Source organism: Chelonoidis abingdonii, chromosome 1, assembly GCF_003597395.2.
Source record: "Chelonoidis abingdonii isolate Lonesome George chromosome 1, CheloAbing_2.0, whole genome shotgun sequence".
In the NCBI taxonomy this organism is placed as follows: domain Eukaryota; kingdom Metazoa; phylum Chordata; order Testudines; family Testudinidae; genus Chelonoidis; species Chelonoidis abingdonii.
The window spans coordinates 317,422,068-317,441,090 of NC_133769.1; the positions used below are offsets into that span (position 1 = coordinate 317,422,068).

Genomic DNA, 19,023 nt, shown 5'->3' on the forward strand with positions numbered 1-19,023 from the left:
GATGAGGGAGGATAGGAGTAGGGGTGGGGGATGAGGGGAAATCCTAGAGACAGGCAGAAACTGAGGAGGATGGGTAATGGGAAAGAGCAGAGAGAGAAGAAAGTATAGGAGCAGAAAGAGACTAGGAGAAGCTGGGGAAAGGAGCAAGGTACAAGGGTCTGTAACCACTATATTACACTCTTCTAGAGAACCTGGAATGGATTCTTTATCCCATTCCTTTGCTGTCCAGCAAATACCTGTGAAACCCACTGGCAAAATGTGTGTCTGATCCCAGTCTAGTGGCTGGACCACATTGAAGATAACAGCCTACTATTGCAACCAGTTCCTCTATTAGCTTAAATAATAGAGGACTATGCTATGGATCTAAAAATCCCCACCCTGCTGATGACTCTGTTGGGCATAGGTATGGTTCCATATGATGGATTATTTTTGTCTTTCAGTTTTTAAATTTACTTTAAAAATTAGGAAATTATTAGAGCTGGTTGGGAATTTTTCAACAAAATACATTTTCATTGCAAAATGTTGATTTTGTCAAATTGGAAATTTTATTTTTGTGAAAGAGTTAAATGAAAAGTTCAGATTTTTTGTTAAAAATGACTGTTTTGAAATGTAAGTTAATTTGTAGTAAAAAAAAAAGTTTTTAAAAGGATCAACATTGAAATAAAATGTTTTAAAATGATCAAAACAAAATGTTTGAAGTGACTGAACCCAATTTTTTTTTTCAATTTAGTTTGTCAAAATTTTAGAGATTTTGACTTTTCATTCTATTCAGGCCTGGGAAAGTTTTCAAAGTCTTAGAAATCTTCATGAGATGGGAAAACCATTTCCTGCTCAACTCTAGAAATTACATTTAAAAAGAAAACTATGTTAAAAGAACACTATGGTTGCAAAGAAATTAGAAAATGTCAGAATTTAGGTAGCCCTCTTGTGCAGTGTGATTGGGGTCTACGAAATTCGTGGCCATGAAAATCGTGTCACGTATGGTCTCCAGCCATCCAGCTCTGAAAGCAGAATGGGTGCCAAGCTCTAAAGGGAGCAGTGTGGCCAGCAGCAGCACAGAAGTATGGGTGGCATGGTATGCCACTCTTCCTTCTCTGATGCTGCTGGCGGCCGCACTGCCTTCAGAGCTGGGTGCTCGGGCAGCAACCACTGCTCTCCTGCCACCCAGTTTCAGTCAGTGCTGCCAGTAGCAGCAGAGAAGTAAGGGTGGCAATACTGTGACCTCCCCCCCAATATGCTTGTGATCCCCTTTTGGGCTGGGGCCCCAAATTTGAGAAATTCTGCGGAGAAATCACACCTTTTTTTTTTTGTGGGTTGGTCATGGCATGAATAACAAATTTCATGGATGTGTAACACATCCATAAAATTTGCTATTTATACTGTGATCAACTCATGAAAAATATGTGGTTTCTCCACAATTTAAGTAGCCCCCTAATTATGATACAGTCTTTAATTATATGATCACATGCCTTTTTTTTCCACAGGCCCTCAGACTTATTCAGTGCGCAAGCTGGACCTACTCTGGGAATGAATCAGGGTTGTGTAGTGAATGAGGCAATTTTCTGTAGGACCCCTTCCTCATTGTTTCAGAAGTTGTAAGGTGTGTAGTGAGTGAGGCAGGGAATTGCAGGAAGAGAGAGAGTAGAGCGTTTCATGGATAAGGCAGTTGAATGGTGCCCTGGAGAAGTGGATTCTATCCTTGCTTCTTCACAGAGTTTCTTTATGATGCTGGGCAAGTCATGTAAGCAAAAATTCTCACAGGTGGCCAGTGTCTGCTCCTCATGTTCGGAGTGCCTGATTTGCCAAAGTACTGAGCGCTCAAACTGCAACTGAGTCAATGGGAGCTCTGCTCTGGACATATAAAGGTCTATAAAATGCTAATTATTCTGAAAAATCAGACAGTAACCTTCTGAAATTGGACATCAACATTTAGCTGACACCTTTGACAATATTTGCCTTTAAATCTGTGCCTTGGTTCCTTATGTGTAAAATGGAGATAATACCACCTCACTTCACTAGGATATTGTGAAGATAATTTATTATTATTCATGTTTGTAAAGCACTAAGATACCATGATGAGAGTACCATGGAAAACCCATGAGGAAATGAATAATTCTGTATGATCAGTGTAGGGTTTGGATGGTATGCAGTAAATAAGGCCTGGGACTACACATTGAATGATGGGGATAAAAGGAAATATTCAATAACTACCCATTCAGTGAGCACCATCCATCCAGGGCACAGAGTGAAACACGGTCATGTGGAGAAAACAGTATATGATCATATAATTCAAGATTGAATCATAATGCATATGCACAATGGAGCTGAATTGAGGTTGCACAGGCAGTCTTATTTCAGACATTTCCTAACTTTTGAATGCTTGACTTTGCAACTTTAATGTTCTTCCAACATTGTTTTTTAATGTAATTATAAATAAGGCTAAGATTTTGTCACAGATATTTTTAGTAAAAGTCACGGACAGGTCACGAGCAAAACAGAAGCCATGACCTGTCCCTAACTTTTACTAAAAATATCCCTGACAAAATGGGGATCTTCAGATCATAAGAACATAACATAAGAACAGTCATACTTGGTCAGACCAAATGTCTGTCTAGCCCAGTATCCTGTCTACAGACAGTGGCCAGTGCCAGGTGCCCCAGAGGGAATGAACAGAACAGGTAATCAAATGATCCATTCCCTGCCACCTATTCCCAGCTTCTGGCAGAGGCTAGGGACACCATCCCTGCCCATCCTGGATAATAGCCATTGATGGACCAATCCTCCATGAATTTATCTAGTTCTTTTTTGAATCCTGTTATAGGGTCCCCACACTACTTCAAGCTGGGCAGCTGACTAGGAGCTGCCTATAGTCGCTGGGGGCTGTGGGGTACCTCTGCCACCTGCAGCGGGGGCTGGGAATTCAGGGGTTCCCTGCCACCTGCGTGGTCCAGGAACTTAGGTTCCTCCGCAGAAGCCCGGAGCTCCCTGGCAGCCCGCAGTGGCCGGGAGCTCAGGGGTTCTTTGCCACCCCTAGTAGCGGGGAACTCTGGGGTTTTCCAGCAGCATCGCCCCTGGTGGCAGGATGTTGAGGGTTCCCCAGTGCCATTTACCAGGAACTGGGGGGTCCCTCTCTGTCCCAGAGAGCTGTGGGGGTTCCCCTGTGCTGCCCTGCAGGAGTGGCACAGCAGGAGAGCCCTGAGCTCCCAGTGGCAGGGAGCTGTGGGGTGCCCGCGCTGCCTGCGGCAGCTGGGAGCTGCGGGGGATGCCAGAGATGGCAGAGGTACCCCACAGTTTCCTGCCCTAGCTGGCGGCAGGGGACGCTGCAGCTCCCAACCACTGCAGGCTGAAGACACAGAACCCACTGGAAATCACAGGTTTTGTGACTTCCACGACCTCCATGGCTAAATTGCAGCCTTAATTACAAACACATACTGCAGATTTTAAAAGTGTGAAGTATTATTCATTTATAATTATACTTTGCACTTCTATAGCACCCTCCATCCAAGGATCTCAAAGCATTTTACAGATATTAGCGAAATAAGTCTCACAGCACCCCTGGGAGGCAGATAAGTGTAATTCTCATTTTGCAGATAACTTGTCTGTGCCTCAGATTCCTAAGTGAGTTGCCTGTGGTCTCACAGGAGATTTGAAGCAGAACTGGGATTAGAACTGCAATCTCTCTAGGTCCTGTGGTTTAGATACTGTCTTTCCCTGGCAGTCAAAGCATGCTTCAGAATAATTTGGTAACCGGCACAAGCATGGTCATGCCACAATGAGATGTAAAGTAAAACCTCTCAGTTTATAATGAAATGATGTCATTTCAACATGCTGCACCACATATTAGACAGGAAAAAAGGCTGCAGTTACCATTGCTTTTATTTTCAGCTCTTTCACTCCTCAAGCATTTCTGTGATGCAAATGAGTAAAATAAAATGAGTTTCCTTATTAAGCGAACAAGAGCAAACCACTGCATAGGAAAGATGGGAAGTATGGCAAGAGACCACTCTGGCTTAATCAGGAGATCTTCAATGATTTGAAACTGAAAAGAGAGTCCTACGAAAACTGGAAACTAGGTCAAATAACAAAGGCTTAATGTAAACAAATAACTCAAGTATGTAGGAACAGAATTAGAAAGACTAAGGCACAAAATGAGATTTTACTAGCTAGAGACATAAAAGGTAACAAGAAAACATTCTACAAATACATTAGAAGCAAGAGAAAAACCAAGGACAGGGTAGAACTGTTACTCAATGAGCAGGGTGTGGGGTGGGGAAATAATAACAGAAAGTGTGGAAATGCCAGAAGTGCTAATAGACTTTTTTGTTTCAGTTTTCACCAAGAAGGTTGGTGGCGATTGGATGTCTAACTTAGTGAATGCCTATGAAAATGAGGTAGTATTAGAGTCTAAAATAGCGAAAGAACAAGTTAAAAATTATGTGGAAAAGTTAGATGTCTTAGTGTCAGCAGGGTCTGATGAAATACATCCTAGAACACTGAAGGAGCTGACTGAGGAAATATCTGAGCCATTAGGGGAAGACAGGAGAGATTCCAGAGGACGGGAAAAGGGCAAATATAGTGCCAGTCCATAAAAAGGGAAATAAGGAGAACCCGGGGAATTATAGACCAGTCAGTTTAACTTCAGTAATTAGAAAGATAATCGAGCAAATAATCAAGCAATTAGTTTACAAACACCTAGAAAATAATAAGGTGACAAGTAACAGCATGGATTTGTCAAGAACAAATAATGTCAAACCAATTTAATAGCTTTCTTTGACAGGTTAGACAAACACCTGTCAGGGATGGTCTAGATAATTCTTAGTCCTGCCTTGAGTGGAGGGGACTGGACTAGAAGATGGGGATGGGTCAAGCTTTGTGGATGGGGGGAAGCAGTAGATGTGGTATATCTTGAGTTTAGTAAGTTTTTTGATACTGTCTCACATTGACTTTCTCATAAACAAACTAGGGAAATACAACCTAGATGAGGCTACTATAAGGTGGGTGGATAACTGGTTGGAAAACCATAGTTATCAGTGGTTCACAGTCAAGCTGGAAGGATGTATCGAATGGGATCCTGCACGAATCAGTCCTGGGTCTGATTCTGCTCAATATTTTCATCAGTGATATAGATAATGGCATAGAGAGTACACTTATAAAGTTTGCTGACAATACCAAGCTGGGAGGGGTTGCAAGACGTTTGGTGGATAGAAATAAAATTCAAAACGTTCTGGACAAGCTGGAGAAATGGTCTGAAGTAAATAGGATGAAATTCAATAAGGACAAATGCAAAGTATTCCACTTAGAAAGGAACAATCAATTGCCCACATGCAAAATGATTGCCTTGGAAGGAGTACTATGGAAAGGGATTTGGGGGTTATAGTGGATCACAAGCTAAATATGAGTCAAGAGTGTAACACTGTTGAAAAAAAAGCAAACATCATTCTGGGATGCAGTAGCAGGAGTGTTGTAAGCAAGACACAAGAAGTAATTCTTGCACTCTTCTCTCCACTGATAAGGACCCAACTGGAGTATTGTGTCCAGTTCAGGGTGCCACATTTCAGGAAGGATGTGGACAAATTAGAGAAAATTCAGAGGAGAGAAACACAAATGATTAAAGGTCTAGAAAACATGACCCATGAGGGAGGATTGAAAAAACTGGGTTTGTTTAGTCTGGAGAAGATTGAGGGAGGCCATGATAACAGTTTTCAAATACATGAAAGGTTTTTCACAAGGAGCAGGAAGAAAAAATGTTCTTCTTAACCTCTGAGGATAGGACAAGAAGTGAGAGGCTTAAATTGCAGCAAGGGAGGTTTAGGCTGGAATAAATTTCCTAAAACTAAAAACTTCCTAAATGTCAGGGTAGTTAAGCACTGGAATAAATTGCCTAGGGCAGTTGTGAAATCTCTGTCATTGGAGGTTTTTAAGAGCAGGTTAGACAAACACCTGTCAGGGATGGTCTAGATAATTCTTAGTCCTGCCTTGAGTGGAGGGGACTGGACTAGAAGACCTCTTGAGGTCCCTTCCAATGCTACACTTCTATGATTCTATGAAAGATTTGTAAACGAGCAGTATGAAAGGTGGCTTCAAAAAGCATCATATAGTCAGGGGTGGCTCTGTCATTTCGCTGTCCCAAGCACGGCGGCACGCCGCAGGGGGCGCTCTGCCGGTTGCCGGTCCCGCGGCTCTGGTGGACCTCCCACAGACGTGCCTGCGGAGGGTCTGCTGGTCCCGCCACTCCGGTGGACCTGCCGCAAGTGTGCCTGTGGATGCTCCACCGAAGCCACAGGACCAGTGGACCCTCCGCAGGCATGCCTGTGGGAGGTCCACCGGAGCCGCCTGCCGCCCTCCCGGCGACCGGCAGAGCGCCCCACCCGTGGCATGCCGCCCCAAGCACGTGCTTGGCGTGCTGGGGCCTGGAGCCGCCCCTGCATATAGCATTGTTCATTTATATAACTTGAGTGGTATTTTCCACACTTCTGCTTTAAGAAACTCCAATTCTATTTTTTTCATTATAGTAAAAGTAAGTGGAACAGTGGCAGGACATTGTGGAGCTGGGAGAGATTTTGATTTTGAGTAAAAGATAAAGAAGGATAATTCCAAAGCAGGACCTCAAATTACTTTTGCCTGATAGATTTTAAAGTTGGGAACTACATAAGCCCTTCATAACTAAGATATGAATTTTTAAGGGATCTTTTCTGTAAGGTTGTCCTGGAAGTAAGCTTTATAAATAAAATGGTTATTAATTATAAAGCAGTGGTTTCCAATTGCTGCTAGACATCATCTGCACTGATACTTCAGGCTTGTGTGACTGATGTTCTCTGCTCTTCCCGTTGTGCACACTGTAATCTGTGATGGAGCTTGCCTTGCTCCAAACCCCAGTTCAGCATGAATAGAAAGAGGTAAGCGCCAGTTTGTAGAGCCAAGGTCTTACTTGACTAAATTGATTCATTTGCTTTGAAAGGGTTGGGCACCACTTAAAGCAGCTGATTGTCCATAATATCCATGAAATGGGTATTATTCAGTTTTCTTTTTGCTTATTAACAATTTTGTGAAACTGTTTTCTTTCAGTTCTTGGTGAAGTGGAATATCTCCTCTTGGAGCGACCAGGTCATGTGGCCTTAAGTAACAACACCGTGTCTGTTGATTTTCAGTACTTTGTCAGTGGTAATGTGACAGCAAAGAATGTATCCATCCTACTGCTGGATGCCAGCACCAACCAGACCATTGCAAAAAAACAGCTTCCACCAAGCCAGTCACGGGGGATGATAGGGTTTGAATGTTTCTATTTCAAGAGTGCTGGAGACTATTGGTTCAGAATGATCTCTGAGATTGATAATGGCACTGAAATTCTCTGGAGGAGTGAGAGCACACTCCTAAGTGTGGAATGGCCTGTATTTCACATTGACTTGAACAGGACCTCTGAGGTGCTCAGGAGTTCCCTTCAGGTTGGACTTTTCACTGATAAACAATTGTGTGCTATGAATGAGACAGTGGTTTCACTGGACGTGATATTCACCAACAGCCTGTATGAACTAGGAAGATTAAGCTCTGAAAAGACATTGGGAATGCGAACTAGCAAAAGAATCTTTCTCTCTAGATCCCAGTGGGTGGAGTTTGACTGTCCACCTGTTGACCAAGAAGTGTATGTCACTGTGTTACTGAAATCATTAGAAACCAACTCAGTCATCGCCTCAACAGGGCCCATAGACCTCATCCACAAATTTGGATACAAACTAGTGGTGGCACCAGAAGTGATATGCAAGTCATCCATTCTGATGTTTATTGTCTCCCCTCCATGCATTGCCATCAGTGGGAAGGTTGCTGTGTACAAGGAAGCTCTCAGACGTCCTGGTGAAAGAATGACATGGCTAGATGAAAACTTCCTACACCCAGGGAGCAACAGAACAGAATTTAACTGCACTTTGTTTGACGTGGGGAAAAATAAATATTGCTTTGAATTTTTTGACATTTCAAGCCAAAGCCAATCACCCCCAAGAGTTAAGGAATGTATGGTGATCCGAAGGAATATAGGTTTGTATTGACATTTTTCTGTCTTTAATTAGAAACTCTGTAGGAAAATGACCATCCTTCTATATTGTCAATAAGGATGATAACTTGGATTGATGAAGTTATAGTTTTTGAGTCTCATAGCCCCAGACAAAATAAGTCATGATTAACTGCTGATGGAATAAAGTTTAGTTTGTGTGTGATCAGAAACACCAAGATGGTTGATAAAGGTGGTACTGCAGTGGTTTAATGTCACCACTACATTAGTGGTACTCTAACCACAAGTCCAAACCTGCCATGACTAGTGGATTATCTGGATATCTAGTCCCAGTAGGAACCAAAATCTGATAATCACAAAGAATTACATGAGAAACTGCTATAGCGGGCAGGGGCCAATTTCTCACTCATTTGAAATTACTGGGAGTTTTGCTAATGTGATCAGGATTTGGCCACAATGGAAGAATTCTCTCCTGTATGCATAGCCCATAGGTTTCTTTGGCAGTCTTTCAGCTGGGAACGGCAGATGGGAATCCCAGGTTTGGTAGTGGTCACAGTAGCAGAGATTATCTGCTCTATCTATCATGGACAGGAAGAGAGGAAAGATGGGTGTCAAAATCACTACTGATTCATGGAGGGCAGTTGTAGCTAGAGACTGGCTAAGGAGGTGGTGTTTAGATGGGGATTGGTTTTGAGTGGGATTTGTGTTCAAGGATAACCCAGGGACAGACGTCACTCCATTTTCATGAGCTATTCTGCAGTTTCTGATTACCTTAATCCACAATGTGAAAATGAGCTCTTTCTAGTTTCGGACCTGACCTGGAACCAAATTCATAGGTAAGATTCAAATCCAGGGATGTGACACCAACCATCACTCCCCACAAAATTCAAAGTGTTTTGGATTAGAGCTTCCGATTCTGGCCCATCCCTAATTGTAACAGTCTCTTGAGAGAATGTTTCCTCTGTCTTCTCTTGTGCATGGAAGTGACAAAACTAGAATTTTAGAGCTCTTCATAGATTGTAAGTCTCTAAAATTAACACAAACTTTATATTTTCAGTCCTTTGTAAAGTGTTTGTCACATAAGGAAATGCTATAATGTCTGATGCTATGCTGTTTTACTTCATTCTGTTTTGTAGGTTTTAAAACGACTAACTTTTCAGTTATCAATGTATAGCCTGAAAATTACTTCTAGTTTCACTGCATGGCAAACTCATCTCGTTAACGTCACTTTCCCTCACTAATCTCTTCACACTCTTTATGACACACAAACACAAAAAACATTTACAAATTCAGAAATTCATAGATTATTCAAGGCAATTCTTCTATAGCTGGAAGAAGGAGAAAGATTATTTATATTTCTTTCCCCTACCTAGGTGCTTGGATGCTACAGTGCTATGGTCCGTAAAGTATCTAGTCAGACAGATACCTACAATATGACACAGATACATTCCAGTGCCCATTATTTCTGTTTTATTTTGTGGGATTCACTTTAAGTTATGACTCCCTCCAATTTGCTTTGTATCTTTTGCTTTCACTATAGTACTGTAATTACGCACTTCAGCAGAAAGAATCAGGGTATACACGTGAAGAAAGGATTTATGTAAGTGACTGACAAGTTACTTGTACGGAGCAGATGAAAGCAACCCTACACAGTGTAACTGTAAATAAAATGTCAACTTCAAATTAATTAGACTGCAGCACATCTGACTTTGTGGCAGTGTTTGCAGGACTTCAAAGGCCCATGGCAGCATTCTAGGTGCACAAAGTATTCTGCAAAGGGTGCAGCTGTCTGAAGACAGTACAAAGATGGAAATCTTTGCTGCCTGTGCATGAGCTGGAGTGGCATTCCAAGTCAGAACTCTGTCATGAAGCCTCGCTACTGAATGATCTGGCTGTTCTTCAGCCTGATTTGGAATTGTGTTGTGTCTAAAGACCTTGATCCCATGACAGACTGCATTTGTGAAGTAAAGACAGATGTGTTACTCCATTTCTTCCTTTACATCTTACAAAATAAAAATATTAACTTATTATCCTTTTGTGATTCTGGCCCAATGGGCAGTTTGAGCACAGAACTGGCTTTGAGATCCTGGGCCCCATACCAAGGAGATTAGGTCACCTTGTGCTGCATTGTGGATGGAAGGGCACAGAATGCATTTCTTATACTATGGCACCCAAGAGCATTAGTGATGCCTGTGAAGAGAGAGTGCCTCACACGTCCTCTGAGTAGTAAATACAGGTCTCTAGGGAACCCTGAACACACTGAAATACCATTCCAGTACTCCCATCTCAGACACATCCATTTTTAAACAATGTCAGCTTTTGTTTACCAAAAAAAAAAGTCTATCCTTTCTAAAATTGTGAAATAAACCTTTTAGATGTGAACCAATGCTGTGCAGTTTTTCTAAGCCTGCAGACAGAGGGCCAGTTAGACAATAGCTCAGATCAGTGTGGCCACTCTGACCATTCATCTCAATGGGGTGCTAACTCTGAAGCTTAATGATAACAGTTTAAATGTCAAAGTTAACTGCTTCTCTGCTGATTTTAGTAAAATCATGCAGCTAATATATGTATCTAGTGTGGCTCTATAACATAGAAGTGTGAGATACAAAATTCTTGTTAGGCCATTGTATGCATCACCTGGGTCACTGCAAGTTTGTTCTCTTCACCATGTTTTCCTGTATTTTGTCCAGTATTCTTTTAGGTGTTCCAAGCAACAAGGCTTGCACCAGTTTGCTGGAGAGAATATCCCATGTTCTAGTCCTGATCCCATTTAAACTCTCTTGGCTTTCGTCTAATAAAAATAATCAAAAATAGTATCAATATCACTCATAATGGGGAAGGTTTTCTTGACTTTTCTGGTCTTAATTTCACTCCATATACCTGAGGATGAAATTCAGTGTGCATGCAATTCCCTTTGACCCCAATGAGAGTTGTGCTTTCTTACATCAGGGTTGAATTTTGATTCCTAGTGTTCTTAGTGAGAAATAAAAAGGGGTAAGGAGAAGGTGGTTAGTAGCACCTTGAGAGTACAGCTGCTACCAAAGAAGGGTGAAAGGGAACAGGGGGAGAGCCACCATAAGAAGGGGCAGTAGTTACCAAGGTAAGGGAGCAGAAGAGCAGTATCTAGGGAAAGGATGAGACAGATAAAGTTCCGTCAAAATTTGTTCCACCAGGTCCCTGTGTAAGTAAGATTATATTAGTTAGACCCCGTTATTCTGTGAGTGTTCTAATCCCTAGGACGATCTGAGAACCAAGTAGTTTTACACCTGAATCCATATCTGACACAGTTATCTGATGTGGTTTTAATTCGGATAAAAATAGAATTTGCAGATAGATTCAAAGTAACCAGATATCACAGCATTAGAAAAGCGATCATCTTATGTGCAATGCTACTCCCTTATTACAAACTATGCCTGCTTTACAAGTCTCTTAGGTCCCAATCCTGCTCCCATTTACATCAATAAGAGAAGGAGCAGGTCCTTAATCTCCATATTCCAGTTAAGTTTTTATACATCTGATGTGATGTACTAATATGGACAGTCATTAACTTCTTTCAATTACTTTGCAAGAGCACTGGATGTGGAATTTTTAGAGGGGTACTTTTGGGGGAAAAAATTAATCTGAGTTGACTGTTTTGTTGGATAATATGCTATATTAAGATGTTCCATTGCAAAGTGAGAATGAAACACACACAATTGGATAGAGATGCTACACAAATCAACAGTTAACACTGTCACTCACTTGTGTTTGTTTTTCATGACTCCCGAATTGCCAGTGTTTCAAATTGTCTAGCTCATCAGTTAAACACCTGCATGTTGATAGGCTCCCCAATTTTACATTAAAAATTCACATTTAACAGTTAGTTACAGTCTGTGCCTTCTACACCTGTAGTAAAGATTTTCACCTGGCTCTTTAGATCCATTTGTCTTCAATAATGTTGTGTCCATGGAGAAAAATGATCTGTGCTTTATTTTATTTTTTCCTGTTTTTTTTTTTTTGAATTCTAGTAGATTGCAGAGAAAGATTCAGAAGCTTAAACTATTATCTTTCCCAGAAGCTGGGTAATTTCCTCCCATGAGAGACTTTTTGATTATTGTGAGTTCCAAACCTGCAAGGTGCTGAGGCCCAGAGCCACAAAGGTACTTAGGAGCTTGAACCCCAGACTCAGGTGCCTAAGCCCTGGTTTTAGGCTTCACTGCAATTCATGAAACTCCCACTAGGCTGCTACCTAACCTGTAGGTGCCTAACTCACTTGGTTCCTAAATTTCTGCTGTAAAAGTTCCCTACTGCCTACATTTCTACCTCTGGTCATGTGTACAGCTGCCCCACTGTAGGTGTGTGTACGCATATCTCATGTCTAAGCCCCAGAGTGATTCATAAGTTGGGGGAAAGATAGGTATTCCTCCAACTCTCTCACTGTTCCACTTTGGATAAATGATTAATTAGTCATTGGAGGGAGGGTGGTGTGGCTATTGGGGGTTCCCCCCTCTCAGGTGAGTTCCCTAGACACGAGACTCTAGACTCATTGTCTCTGGCCCAATGCCTGTTTAAGCATTTCCATACAATGGTAGAGCTTCAGTAGGGGGGACTGAGGGGGGCCTGATATAAGAATAGCCCCTAGCTCAGTGGTTAGAGAAGGTTCCTGAGAGATGGAGGAAGATCTCTGTTCAAAAGTGTTCTCCTCAGGCAGAGGGAGAATTGAACCTGTGTCTTCCACATCCCAGGTGAGTTGGCTCACCATTGGGTGGAAAGCAGTAAGGTGGGTGGCACCAGTACCACCACCTCCTCAAGCTGTCTTGTGAGGCATGAGGTGGGCACCTCACTCATTCTGACAAGCAGCAGCTTAGACACTAAACCCACCTGACTTCAGGAGAGGGCTTCCTGGCTGGGAATTACCAGCAGAAATAAGTGCCTGGAATTAGGCATCTAACTCCATGAGAGGTGAGGAGTTTAGGAGACACCCATCTTGTCAGCATTTCCCGTTAGCTACCATAGGCAGCTCCTTGCCTCACATGCTGGCTTTTGTGGATTGTATTCCAAGGTGTCCCACTTAGGGATCTGGGGCAAAATCAGTACTTGGTCCTGCTAGTGAAGGCAGTGGGCTGGACTCAATGACCTTTCAGGCTCCCTTCCAGCTCTATGAGATAGATATCTGTCTCTCCCAGTTCATTGTACTGGGGATCTAACTCAGGTTTTTCAGATTACTTTGTGGTTCCTATGATTTTCTAGGTGCCTAAAAGTAGAGTGTTGTGAAGTACAGCATTGCAATATCCCAGTCCTTTTGTGGATTCAGACCCAAGTATCTTCTGTAAGAAGTTGTGCGCTCTCAGTTCCTACTGAAGTCATTGCAGAGATGAGGCAATTTGGTACCTCACAGGACAGGGCCTAAGATTAGAAAATATCTTTTATTTAAATTGTGAGTATTTTATTTAGTCTCTGAGCCTGATCATGTGATCTGCCCAGAACCCTCATCTCCTACTAAAGTGAACAACAACTGGGGAGCTCAACACCTTGCAGTATCTGGTCCTATATCTGAATGAGATTAACAGGGTAAAACCAAGGTGTATCTAACACACATGCGTGACACACTTGTCACAGAGGCATATAAGAGACGGTAAACTGATAAGCTAAGGCTCCAATCCTGCAATCATTTTGCATGTGAGTAACTTCAAGCATGAAAGTAATCCCATGAGTTAAACAGAACTACTCACCTGTGTAAATTTACTGATGTTGGCATGTTTGCAAGTATTTGCAGGATTGGGGACCAAAGCAGTTAAAATCCTCATATTTAAATACAGTTGCATTTTTTCCCCTTTGTCTTTTTCAAGTAATAACGCAGCATGAATAATACCACACCTAATGTACCATAACTTCCATCTCTGTCATACAACCACATTCTTTAATTCTTTAGATTTATGTAAATAGTTCATGAGTCAGGGGTTGAAGCAAAAGTCACAGGGACACTATCAGATTAAGAATCATGTAATTAAAAACAAATTTCATGACCTGTATTAGTAATAGCAACACCATAATTATTAGAGAGAATTAAAAAAAAATTACTTTTCCATCATTTATGTGGTTTTACTTTTTTCATTTTACCCTTCCCAGATAATGAAAATAGTTTAATGGTTTTGTTTCTGCTCCGTTTCAAATCAGTTCCTATAAGCCAACTAATAATATTTAATGGGGACAATCCCAAGATATCTATCACACATTGTTCTGTCTCTCCAAAAAAATCACACCAGGTCTAATGAATTTTAAGGGTAATGGAGTTTACGGGTGTGGTTCTATTTTTCTTTCAAAATGTTATTTATAGCATTCAGAAGTTGGCAGGCATGGTCACTTTCAGCTTCTGGATTCTCAGTGCTGTAAAGTTTTAGTTATGAACACAGCTAGAGGCTTTTGAAATTCAAACAAAAAACTGCTTTTGTTGCATTTAAAATAATGAAAATGTATTACACCTTGCCCCCCCCCCTTAAAAAAAACTTAAATTTTCATTCTAAAACTCCTTATTCAGAGCCCCCGGAAACAATAAAAGATTAGGACCTCTAGAAAACTGTTAAACTAGTGGTTCAATAACAGAATTTGTGTGCTATGAAGATAATAGGAGAGAAACCAACACTGCTTTTTCAATAGTCTCTTTGGGCATCAGCCTCCTCTCCCAGCAGTATAAATTGGGGTAACCCCACTGAAATCAATAGTAATGCTAATGTAAAACCAGCATACACAAGATAGGAATTGGGCCCTATAAATGCCTAAACTGCTAAGACATTAGAAGGACTTGTGGATTCATTTCTATTTACTGTTGTACAAGGCATATCCTGCTGGCCTTAGTTAACAGACTGTGAGTGTAATCCCGCTGCCATTGGAGGCGATGGAAGCATTGCCCTTGATCCAATGGGAGCAGGCACAGGTCCCAGTAGCTATTTGCTTTGCAGTGTTCTAATTGCAGAGTTGGGGTTGATTACAACTCTACCCGATATAACGCTGTCCTCGAGATCCAAAAAATCTTATAGGTGAAACCGTGTTATATTGAACTTGCTTTGATCTGCTGGAACGCGCAGCCCCGCCCCCCCAGAGCGCTGCTTTACCATGTTATATCCGAATTCATGTTATATCAGGGTAGAGGTGTAGTTTTTATATAAAGGAGGGATAGTTGAAAGCTTTGCTGTAAGATGAAATGAGTCTGGCTGCATTCCTCATTGCTATGATTTCATGTATCCATAGAAACATGGAGTCTGTGGCAGCCCTGGAGTCCTTGCAGTGTGACCTGTGGAGATGGTGTCCGTGAGCGACACAGAGAATGTCTCACATCACTGCCAGCAAAACCAGGCTGTGTTGGGACACCGAAAGAGACTTCGCTGTGCTCTCTAGAGGAATGTTCTGGTATGTGGTCCTGCTTTCTTTAAAGCTTTTCTCCTTGACATGTGTCTGTTTTCTCTGAAGAAAACAAAATGCATGTTATTATAATAGGTTTGAGAGCATTTAAACCAGTCTTTGTGATTTCGTATTCACCGGGGATGAAATCCTGGCCACATTCAGGTCAATGGAAAACTCCCACTGACTACATTGTGTCCAGGATCCCTGGAGTAAATTCCACCAACTGGCTGATGGAAACCCATGCAGTACTGTCCATCTGTGTGTTTGCTGGGGATAGAGAGATATAGGCAGCATGGCTTGTCCAGTGACACTCATACCATGGAGGTGGATTCCACGTTGGCATCACATCTGCCAGCAAGGAACGGAGTACGGGGATAGGCTGGGGGAGAGGTCACTGGTCACAATAGGGGTGAATCTGGGCTGGCTCAGTCTGTCACAGTTGCTCACACAAAGGAAGCCAGTAAAGAGTCACACAGACAGTCCGGCTTTATCACTAGCTTCTGAACAGAGGGACATTTTTAATGTCCTTCAAAATATATATGAAAAATATACTGCCAATATTGAAAATGTATTTCAAATATGATAAAACCAGAAGTTTGTGTGGAACAGGTTGAGAATATATTAACCATATGTATAGCCACATGGGGTCTGGTGCTGTCAGGTGCTGAGTACTTCCTGTCTGTCAGCCCTTAGCATTTTTATCTGGGCCTGCAAACCCACATTATTGACTCCCATTCTCCCAAGTGTAACAGTCTTCTGCTACACTTCTCTTAGAACATAATACTGGGTCTGACCAAAGGTCTATCTAGCCCAGTATCCTGTCTTCCAACAGCGGCCAATGCCAGGTGCCCCAGAGGGAATGAACAAAACAGATAATCATCAAATTGTCTATCCCCTGTTGCCCATTCCCAGCTTCTGGCAAACAGAGGCTAGGAACACCATCCCTGTCCATCCTGGCTAATAGCCATGGATGGACCTATCCTCCATGAACTTATCTAGTTCTTTTTTTAACCCTGTTATAGTCTTGACCTTCACAACATCCTCTGGCAAAGAGTTCCACGGGTTGACTGTGCATTGTGTGAAGAAATACTTCCTTTTGTTTGTTTTAAATCTGCTGCCTGTTAATTTCATTTGGTGACTCCTAATTCTTGTGTTATGAGAAGGAGTAAATAACACTTCCTTATTTACTTTCTCCACACCAGTCATGATTTTGTAGACCTCTATCATATTCCCCCTCAGTCATCTCTTTTCCAAGCTGAAAAGTCCCAGTCTTATTAATCTCTCCTCGTGATAGCCGTTTCATACCCCTAATAATTTTTGTTGCCCCTTTTTTGAACCTTTTCCAATTCCAATATATCTTTTTTTGAGATGGGATGACGCATCTGCACGCAGTATTCAAGATGTGGGTGTACCCTGGATTTATATAGAGGCAGCATGATATTTTCTGTCTTATTATCTATCCCTAACTGAATGATTCCCAACATTCTGTTTGTTTTTTTGTCTGCCACTGCACGTTGAGTGGATGTTTTCAGGGAACTATCCACAATGACTCCAAGATCTCTTTCTTGAGTGGTAACAGCTAATTTAGACCCCATCATTTTATATGTATAGTTGGGATTATGTTTTCCAATGTGCATTACTTTGCATTTATCAACACTGAAACATTGTTCCTGCTATACTCTTCACCTCTGTGTATAAATCAATGTGCACCCATTTTGCATACCCACCGAATGTCTCAGCTGTGCTAGTTACACTGGCTTACTGTCTCCCTGCCAAGTTACCCTTACACCTGTTTTCTGATCTTCCTGCACCAAGTCAGATTTATGCCACTACAGAATTATGCCTGAATTATTTAATCTGGTATAGAATTTAAAAAATGTTTTCACATTGTGCTCCAGCTCTGAGTACTGCTGACCTTATGCTGTAAATAATAGCATCAGACCATCCTCTGCTGTGTCTCTGGTCCATCTAGGAGAGTCTGTTTCAGCATTATTGTATTTGTATTCTTTAGTCCAGTAGATGGAGCAAGTGGCCGAGTAACAGAAGCCAGCACAGAGGGTTGGAACCCTGGTGGAAGGGCTAAAGAGGAGAAGTAGAAATAAATAAAAAAGATCAACAAGCAGGAGTGAGAAAAGAAAATAAAGAGAGAAGGAAAAATGAATAACTAAAACATTCAGATCTCTTTAGTATAAATCTGAAGTAACTCCATTGGCTTCAATCACAGGCACACTTGACCAAATTCTGGTCTTGTTTCTCTTCTGATGACATCATCTTTCCCCACACCTCCCACCATGTGACTCTAAGAATTTTGTAATGCTACTTGGACAGCGAGCCTCTAGTAACCAACTGAGTGCAGCTTTTTTGACATTACTCTGGAAATGAATGTATGTGTTATCTATTAAAATGAACTACCAGACTTCCTGAATGAGTGACATGCCACACTGCAGTTGCATTCCATATGGATCTATTGAGCCAAAAATATGTTATAAATAACAAGCTGATTATCAAGGTGGCATTTTACAAAGGGCGTGGGAGGGAAAAAGTCTGTTCCTGAATTCTGGAGTATACATGTGGTTTGGTGACTGCAGCTATGAATTCTGCATATACACTGCAGTTAGTTGAACAGTCATTGTGGAACACTGAAAAGCATTCTGGGAATGTATATGGTGGACACTCAATAACATACATGTAAATATGTAGAGTGGATACTGGATGGGATGAAGGACTGGTAAAGGGATGTCTGAGCCTTTCACTTTTAGATCAGTGATTTCTATCCAGGTGTGGGCAGTAGCAGTGGAACATAACTACCATCAGAAAACTGTTTAGTGGCCTGTAAGAAATTAGTGTTTGGACACCATAGTAACAGACATTAAATAAAAAGCTAAGATAAATAGAAATTAGAAAAGGAGTGTTGTCTAATGGCTAGAAAAGTAGATTCAGAGCCAAGATTTCAGGGTTCTATGACTATGATTGATTTGCTGGTGACCTTGAGCAAAATCACTCAATCTCTCTGCACCTTGGTTTATTCTTTGGTAACATGGGTATGATACTTGTCCTGGTGTGCTGTGAGGCTTAATTAATGTTTGTAAAATGCTTTGAGATGCTCATAGCATGCACAGTAGCTGTGCAAAGTATTGTTACCATGATTTCTCTTGAAAGTCCCTCTCCAGTTCATAACAGACAAATATCAATACCAAAAACCCCAAGACCCCTTCTTAGCCCAGAACTGAATGGGCATGGAGAATACTCCGTTGTTTGACTCTCAGAGGTGTAACGTTGGGTGAGAGTTGGAGAAACATTTTCAGGGCAACGTGGGGAAACTTGTGCTGCCACTGCTTATGCTGTCCATCTTCTCTCCAGACCTCAGGGCTCTCAAGCCACTTACCTTTCATATTGGGGATCTGCCTGGCACAACGAGAACAAATATCTTTCACAAACCCTAAAATCAGTTAAAAAAATATTTTAATTGATGGATTGACCTAACCACTAGGCTGACCTAATATATCAATTCCAACAACAAATTGTTAACTCCTTGATAGCACTTTTCATCTGTAAATTTCCAAGTGCTGTTCCAAAAAGGGCAAGTATCTTTATCCCTATTTTACGGATGGGGAAACTGAGGCACTGGCAGTGACATGACT

At 41.6% G+C, this 19,023-nt stretch overlaps 1 protein-coding gene across 1 annotated transcript in view; it reads left to right on the plus strand.

The window, feature by feature from the left end:
• The window catches only part of THSD1 (thrombospondin type 1 domain containing 1), a 34,626-nt gene that overhangs the window by 11,720 nt on the left and 3,883 nt on the right, over nt 1–19,023 (plus strand). The window contains exons 4-5 of the mRNA XM_032795166.2: nt 7,066–8,028; nt 15,230–15,388. Coding sequence (XP_032651057.1) covers nt 7,066–8,028; nt 15,230–15,388 — 1,122 coding nt within the window. The remainder of the gene's footprint in view (nt 1–7,065; nt 8,029–15,229; nt 15,389–19,023) is intronic.